The sequence below is a fragment of the Myotis davidii genome, unplaced genomic scaffold (assembly GCF_000327345.1).
Source record: "Myotis davidii unplaced genomic scaffold, ASM32734v1 scaffold2127, whole genome shotgun sequence".
Classification (NCBI taxonomy): Eukaryota; Metazoa; Chordata; class Mammalia; order Chiroptera; family Vespertilionidae; genus Myotis; species Myotis davidii.
The window spans coordinates 999-2,912 of NW_006297757.1; the positions used below are offsets into that span (position 1 = coordinate 999).

The 1,914-nt window shown below is 42.9% G+C and overlaps 1 protein-coding gene across 1 annotated transcript in view; it reads left to right on the plus strand.

Moving 5' to 3' along the window:
- LOC107184605 (endogenous retrovirus group K member 18 Pol protein-like) overlaps positions 1-1,384 on the plus strand; it is a gene marked incomplete at its 5' end in the record, with an annotated part of 2,379 nt that extends 995 nt beyond the window's left edge. Inside the window, 2 exon segments of the mRNA XM_015570232.1 lie at positions 672-770; positions 1,128-1,384. Of these exon segments, the coding sequence (XP_015425718.1) occupies positions 672-770; positions 1,128-1,384 (356 nt within the window).
- Between the last annotated feature and the right edge of the window lie 530 nt (positions 1,385-1,914).

A 1,914-nucleotide genomic window follows, 5' to 3' on the forward strand; every position in this document is an offset into this window, starting at 1 on the left:
TAAGGGCACAGCTGCCCTAGTTACCAATGATCAACCCTTTGTTTTTCAGACTAACCACACTTCAGCACAACGCGTGGAGCTCGAAGCAGTACATTAAGCGTTATGCAAACTTTCCACTTAATCTTTTAACCTTTACTCAGACTCTCGTTATATTGTAAATATTATGATTCACTTAGAAACTGCTAATTTACATGACACTAACACATCCGAAGTGATTATTCTCTTACTACAGGTTCAAGCTTTGCTCAGGAAACATTCTCACCCTTGTTTCTTTGGCCATATACGAGCTCATACAGATTTACCTGGATCTCTCTCTCTCTCTCTCTCTGCGGGAAATATTTATGCTGATCAACTTACTAAAACTGCCTATCTAACATTATCTCCTTTGGATGCAGCCAAAGCCTCACATTCTCTCCATCATCAAAATGCCACTGGCATATGTCAGCAGTTTCGAATCACAAAGGAACAGGCTTGGCAAATTGTTAAACTCTGTCCTCAATGCCCTCTAACCACATTCATTCCTCCCACAGAAGGAGTCAATCCGCGAGGCTACAAACCAGGCCAACTATGGCAGATGGACGTAACCCATATTCCATCTTTCGGAAAACAAGCTTATGTCCATGTTTCTATTGACACTTTTTCTGGTTTTATTTTTGCATCCCCTCGTACAGGAGAAGCAGCTAAACATGTTATTGCTCACTGTTTACAAGCTTTTACTTTCCTAGGCATTCCCCATACCATTAAAACTGACAATGGTCCAGCCTACACAAGTACGGCATTCCAGAAGTTTTGTGCTACTTTTCAAATCCAGCATAAAACAGGCATCCCACACAATCCTCAAGGGCAGGGAATAGTTAAGCGAGCTCATCAGACTTTAAAAGGGCAAATTGAAAAAATAATGAAGGGGGAGTATGTAGATACCCCTGCTAACTTACTTAACAGAGCTCTTTATTCCCTTAATTTTTTAAATGGTGATGCTCAGGGTAAAACCGCTGCAGAGCGACAGTGGTCCTCACTGCCCAGATCCCACCCTTGGGTACAGTGGAAAGACTTACTTACAGGACAATGGCATGGCCCCGACCCTGTTCTGATATGGGCTCGGGGGTCTGTTTGTGTATTTCCTGAAGGGGACTCTGAGCCCCGTCGGATCCCCAGCCGCTATGTCCGGCCCCTTCAAGGTCAAGATGGAGGACGAAGTGGAACAAGAACTCACTCCACCATTCAAGAGGCTACGAATTGGCCCACTAGCGCCCGTGCTGCCACCGCCGCCACGGAGATCATGGACGACTCGGAGAACATCTCCACCAACTTCGGGACAGTTGAAGAAGCTGACAACGGAGGCCAAGGCCATGGTCGTTCGCCAAGGAGCACAGCGAACTGCTGAGACTTTGTGTCTAGCCATGCTGACAATTTTGGCTATTCAGGTCTGTGATGTTCAGATTCCATGCTCAGCATACATTCCAGATCTGCCCTTTCTCATGGCCATTACTTGGGATGACCCCAGCGTTCCTGTTTTTGTTAATGATACAGATATCATGGGCCACCCAAGTGCAGATTATCTTACTCCTCAATGGGTGGGAGATTATAGATATGAGGGAAGGTCAACCAGGGTCCCCATATGTTTTACAGCCATTTACCGTTTGGCTGCTGACGTATTTTTTCGGACATATGCCAAAACTGCAGCACTAATTGCGCGTGTATGGGAAAAAATGTAAAACACTTTTTATACAATAAACTCACTTGTATTGCTTTGCAACAACAAAAATTAAAAAATACCAATTGTTTACATAAATTTGTTTTAATTAATTTTGTGAATAAAATTGGCATTGTTTTCACCGTTATTTAACAGAAAAAAAAAGTAGATTTGAAATATGTAATATTATTAGAACAATTAAAAATCGTATGATCCGAAAA